This window comes from Hyalella azteca, unplaced genomic scaffold, assembly GCF_000764305.2.
Source record: "Hyalella azteca isolate HAZT.00-mixed unplaced genomic scaffold, Hazt_2.0.2 contig7624, whole genome shotgun sequence".
Classification (NCBI taxonomy): domain Eukaryota; kingdom Metazoa; phylum Arthropoda; class Malacostraca; order Amphipoda; family Hyalellidae; genus Hyalella; species Hyalella azteca.
In genome coordinates this window covers 187,385-193,639 of record NW_025937745.1, presented here as the reverse complement: position 1 = coordinate 193,639, position 6,255 = coordinate 187,385, and the positions used below count along the sequence as shown (strand labels likewise).

Genomic DNA, 6,255 nt, shown 5'->3' with positions numbered 1-6,255 from the left:
CATAGAATGGCCAGTATCATTGTGTCCATAGGATGGCCAGTATCATTGTGTCCATAGGATGGCAGTATCATTGTGTCCATAGGATAGACAGTATCATTCTGTCCATAGGATGTCCAGTATCATTGTGTCCATAGGATGGCCAATATCATTGTGTCCATAGGGTGACCAGTATCATTGTGTCCATAGGATGGACAGTATCATTGTGTCCATAGGATGGACAGTATCATTGTGTCCATAGGATGGCAGCATCATTGTGTCCATTGGATGTATACATCTGTATACTGATGAGGTATACATGCTGAGTGTGTCCTTGATGCCTAAATACAAGCAAGTGCACAACACTGCATTTGTATTAGCTGTGTGATTGAGTGCTACGTTGGCGCCCGTGTGAGCTCACACAGAGGCCTAAAATATACAAGGTCATACACACGAGAATTATTTATACAGGCTGTGTGTATGTATGTAAGAGGAGATGCATACGCACACAAGGTGTATACCTTCTACACAGCGTGTGCTCTTCACACATGCAAACGCAGACACAAGCAGCATTAATTCATGCATATACAGCATTTACACATCATCTACACTCTACACACCATCTACACTCTACACACCGACTACACACTACGCACCGTCTACACTCTACACACCGGTTTACACTCTACACACCGGTCTACACTCTACACACCGGTCTACACTCTACCCACCGTCTACACTCTACACACCGTCTACACTCTACACACCGTCTACACTCTACACACCGTCTACACTCTACACACCGTCTACACTCTACGAACCGTCTTCGCACTACACACGTACAGTCTACACTCTACACACCAGTCTACACTCTACCCACCGTCTACACTCTACATACCGTCTACACTCTACACACCGTCTACACTCTACGAACCGTCTTTACACTACACACAGTCTTCACTTCACACACCATATACACGCTACTCAGCACCTCCACTTTACACATCTTACAGAGTGTGCAGAGTGTGCAGAGTCCGGCAGAGTGTGCACCGGAGCCGAAATTGGAGGTAAGTTGAAACATGACTATACTGCCGAGACAGAAGCTGAGACAGAAGCCGAGACAGAAGCCGAGACAGAAGCCGAGACAGAAGCCGAAACAGAAGCCGAGACAGAAGCCGAGATAGAAGCCGAGACAGAAGCCGAGACAGAAGCCGAGACAGAAGCCGAGATAGAAGCCGAAACAGAAGCCGAAACAGAAGCCGAGACAGAAGCCGAGACAGAAGCCGAGACAGAAGCCGGGACAGGGGAGCGGGCTGCATATATCACATTAACGTCCCACGAAGTAGATGGTCGTCGGTCATGACCAATGTGTTGTTTTCTGTTCAATAGCCATCATATCGGTTGATAATAACAGTGGTGATTCTGTTGATGATAACAGAGTTGATTCTGTTGATGATAGCAGTGTTGATTCTGTTGATGATAGAGTTTATTCTGTTGAAGATAACAGAGTTCATTCTGTTGAAGATAACAGAGTTGATTCTGTTGAAGATAACAGAGTTGATTCTGTTGAAAATAACAGAGTTCATTCTTTTGAAGATGCAGAGTTCATTCTGTTGCAGAAAACAGAGTTGACTCTGTTGATGATAACAGAGTTGATTCTGTATTTTAAATGAGCTTTGTCTGCCTTGTAAGAAATTTTTCGGTCTCGTAGCTCTCCAAAAATCAAATACAATCATTTCGGTCTTTGAAATACCTTGGAATATATAACAGATTTAACCAAAATCTCATTGATAAAAGCTTATATCCATCACCTTGAAATCCATCACCTTAAAAGCTTATATCCATCACCTCATAATCCATCACCTTATATCCATCACCTTGCAATATATCACAGTTTCAGCTGAACAGCGCTTAACCAGGGAAGCCTTTTGTCAGGGTAATTCAAGATACTCATGCTAAACAGGGTAACCTTTTGTCAGGGTAATTCAAGATACTCATGCTAACCAATCACGCTTGAAATGCTCATTGAAGTTAATTAGGGCCGCCCCAGGGTCGTCACAGGCTCGCCCCACCGCAATATTTGCGCCGGCAAATATTATTGCTGCGCTGCGGCTCACAACACACAGAGTCCAAAACAATCCCATAAATTTGTGAGGACTACTTACTGGGGAGTGGTGATGGTGGTGGTGGTGGTGTGGTGGTGTGGTGGTGTGGTGGTGGTGGTGGTGGTGGTGTTACGGTGGTGATTTTATTTAATACAACTGCATTGGCCATTAATCTATTAAAAATTGCTAGAAACTAGATAGGAATATCATTGTAGATCAACCATAACGGTTCCGGTAGGAATATCAAAGTAAATCATTGCATATAACACTCCCTGTATGAATATCATTGAAAATCGTTGTAAATAACAGTTCCGGTATGAATATCATGGTAGATCGCTGGTAGAATGGCCAACCATAAATCACGTACATATCAACAACTGAAGAGTGGGAACATGGTCACGATGACGTCAGCAGTTTCTGCTCTATTGTTGTGGGTCGCCCGGTAATCTAGCGCAACTGCGACCGCTATAAATCATTACCGAAGATCAAGCAAGGCTTCAATGCATCAACATCATAAGATTCTGCGTCATTAACACTTTGGTGTTGGCACTAAATTTATAATTTCTTTGTTAGGAAATAATGAAGTTTCAATTTTTAATTTAAAAGGGAATGAAGTTTCAATTTTTATTTTTAAAGGTGACGAAATTTCAATTTTTATGTCAAAGGGGTGAGGATGTTTAAATTTATATGAAGAAATGTGCTAATTGCTGTGCATAAAGGAACAAAATTTCAATTTTTATTATTCATGTCCAGGTGATTTCAATTTATATTCTCTATAGGTTATTAAAGTAGAGTTTTTATCGCTGAAGGCGCCATTTTTGCAAGTTTCACCTCTAAGGACAACGTGATATTAATAATTATGTTCAAAGGCTGAAAAATTTCCATTTTATGTTCAAAGGCTCAAACTCACAGAAAATTAAATTTTTATCTTCAAGACAAAGTATTTTAAATTTTTATATTTAACAGTATTTATTCTATTTTTATTTTCAAATTCTAAATAATTTTATTTCATTTATCTTGTAGAGCACCACAATTTGAAGTTTTAGCATTAAATGCAGAACAATTTAAATTCTATATGAAAAAACTACTTTTTAAAGACAACACTTCCAAAGAATCCAGTATCTCCAATCTTACAGATGTACAATGAATTTCTCATCTAATTTTCAAAAATTAAAAAAATTAATTTTTCAATTTTTTAAATATATATAAATTTTTTTAATATATATAATTTTTTTCAAAATTATTTATTCTGTTAATTGATTCGTGCATTGCCTCTGATTTCACACCAGTGTGCAAAATTTCAGATCAATTAGACAGGTAAAAGTGTGTCAAATATCAGTTATAAGATTTGTAGCTGACAAAATTATTTTTCAATTTTTTTAAAATTGAAAAAAAAATTTAATTTCTAAAATCATTTATTTTGACATTTGATTCATGCATTGTCTCCAACTTTACAAAAGTGGGCAAAATTTCAGATCGATAGGATAAGTAGAAGTGTATTAAATTTTGATTACAAGATTTGTAGCAGACAGACAGACAGACAAACAAGAAGTGAAGTTAAAGAGAAGTGTTGTAAAATGCATATCAATTTTAATTCATATCTTCAAGGGCACCGCGATTTTATTTTTATCTTTAATTTAACACAATTCCAATTATATTTTCCGGGACACCATAACTTTAACTTTGTTTTCATACGTTTTGATATTATAATATTTTTTTAACAGGCACCATAATTTCAATTTTAGTTTTCAAACGCACCGTAATTTCAAATATTTCCAAAGGAGCTGTCATCCCATCCCTTTTATTTACAAAATCACTTTTTTCATTTTTAACTTCAAAGGCACCAATGTCATAACCAAAATTCCTAATATAGAAATGAATACATTCATGAATATTCACGACAAACTATTATGCATATTAATTGACATTATCTTTAGTATTCACTAATTGAAGGGAGGTCGTAAGACCCCAATGGATTGAACTCTGGGACTCAATAAAATAAATTTTTTAATTGGGTGTTCCGAAGAAAATGGAATCTAATGGGCTAATGGATGAATGATTGCTAAATGATTAACATTGGTAATTTTTGAAAATATAATATTAATGACTGTAATGGTGGACCAATCGTCATTTCTTAGATGGACGAATCATTATACTTCGGATTGAAAAATCATTTTGTCCTGGATGGAGCAATCATTTTGTTATCAATGGAGTAATCATCATGTATTGGGTGAGACAATCATCGTGTCATGGGCGAGACAATCATCGTGTCATGGGCGAGACAATCATCGTGTCATGAGTGAGACAATCCCCGTGTCATGAGTGAGACAATCATCGTGTCATGAGTGAGACAATCATCGTGTCATGAGTGAGACAATCATCGTGTCATGAGTGAGACAATCATCGTGTCATGAGTGAGACGATCATCGTGTCATGAGTGAGACAATCCCCGTGTCATGAGGTAGGCATTCACTTTATCACGAGTAAGGCAATCACCATGTCTTGAAAGGCAATCACCATGGGTAGCAAATCAATAAAGCAATACTGTGTTTTGTGATCGTCACCTCATACGTCTGAAGATTGTGCCAAGCAATCAGGTTCATTTGGCAAGGATTGTCAACAATCTTGGCTGCAGTTCCCTCTTGTTGGGTAAACTAAAGGGCAATTGCCGCACGATTGCTGACGTGGCATCGAGCGCGGCCATTAAACTGAAGATTAGCAGCGCGTCTTTTGCAATCTTTGTGGCCATTTGAGGTGCCTTTTTGTGACAGTTTTTTGTAATCATTGTGATGTTTGTTGTCATTTTGTGGTGTTTGTTGTCATTTTGTGGTGTTTGTTGTCATTTTTTTGTAGCGTTTGTTGTCATTTCTGTAGTGTTTGATGTGATTTTTGTAGTGTTTGATGTCATTTTTGTAGTGTTTGATGTGATTTTTGTAGTGTTTGATGTCATTTTTGTAGTGTTTGATGTCATTTTTGTGAGGTTTTTAGTCATTTTTGTGATGTTTGTTGTCATTTTTGTTGTGTTTGTAGTCATTTTTGTAGTGTTTGATGTCATTTTTGTAGTGTTTGATGTCATTTTTGTAGTGTTTGATGTCATTTTTGTAGTGTTTGATGTCATTTTCGTAGTGTTTGATGTCATTTACTCATTTTTGTAATGTTTGTTGTAATTTTTGTTGTGTTTGTAGTCATTTTTGTAGTGTTTGATGTCATTTTTGTAGTGTTTGATGTCATTTTTGTAGTGTTTGATGTCATTTTTGTGAGGTTTGTAGTCATTTTTGTAGTGTTTGTTGTCATTTTGTGGTGTTTGCAGTCATTTTTCTAGTGTTTGATGTCATTTTTATGGTGTTTGTTGTCATTTTTGTAGTGTTTGATGTCATTTTTGTAGTGTTTGTCGTAATTTTTCTAGTGTTTGATGTCATTTTTATGGTGTTTGTTGTCATTTTTTGTAGTAATTGATGTCATTCATGTAGTGTTTGATGTCATTTTCATAGTGTTTGATGCCATTTTTGTAGTGTTTGAGTTGATTTTTGTAATGTTTGATGTCATTTTTGTAGTGTTTGATGTCATTTTTGTAGTGTTTTATGTCATTTTTGTAGTTTTTGATGTCATTTTTGTAGTGTTTTATGTCATTTTTGTAGTGTTTTATGTCATTTTTGTAGTGTTTGAGGAGATTTTTGTGGTGTTTGATGTCATTATCATAGTGCTTGATGTCATTTCTGTAGTAATTGATGTCATTCTTGTAGTGTTTGTTGTAATTTTTCCAGTGTTTGATGTCATTTTTGTAGTAATTGATGGGAAAAGAATTTTTTAGTAATTGATGGGAGGGGAAGAAGAGAAGGAAAAGCATAGCGGAAGAGAATGAAGAGAGGAAGGTAAAAAAGAGAGGGAGGGAAATAAGGGTGGAAGGGAAAGAGTGGGAGAAGGGAAAGGATAGAATAGTGGGAAGGATAGAAGAATGGGAGGGGAAGAAAGGGGGGAGTGTTTGGTGAATGTTGTGGTGTCTGCGAGACGCTGGGAATGTGGAGGCTGGCTCATGCAGCCATGTTTATTATCAGCAGTATCAGCAGTATCAGCAGTATCAGCAGTATCAACAGTATCAGCAGTATCAGCAGTATCAGCAGTATCAGCAGTATCAGCAGTATCAGCAGTATCAGCAGTATCAGCAGTATCAGCA

General features: G+C 37.0%; 1 protein-coding gene across 1 annotated transcript in view; it reads right to left on the bottom strand.

Moving 5' to 3' along the window:
- Nucleotides 1-1,358: 1,358 nt before the first annotated feature.
- Nucleotides 1,359-6,255, bottom strand: part of LOC108666508 (SH3 domain-containing protein C23A1.17-like) — a 30,700-nt gene continuing 25,803 nt past the window's right edge. The window contains exon 4 of the mRNA XM_018153394.1: nt 1,359-1,586. Within this exon, the coding sequence (XP_018008883.1) occupies nt 1,359-1,586 (228 nt within the window). The remainder of the gene's footprint in view (nt 1,587-6,255) is intronic.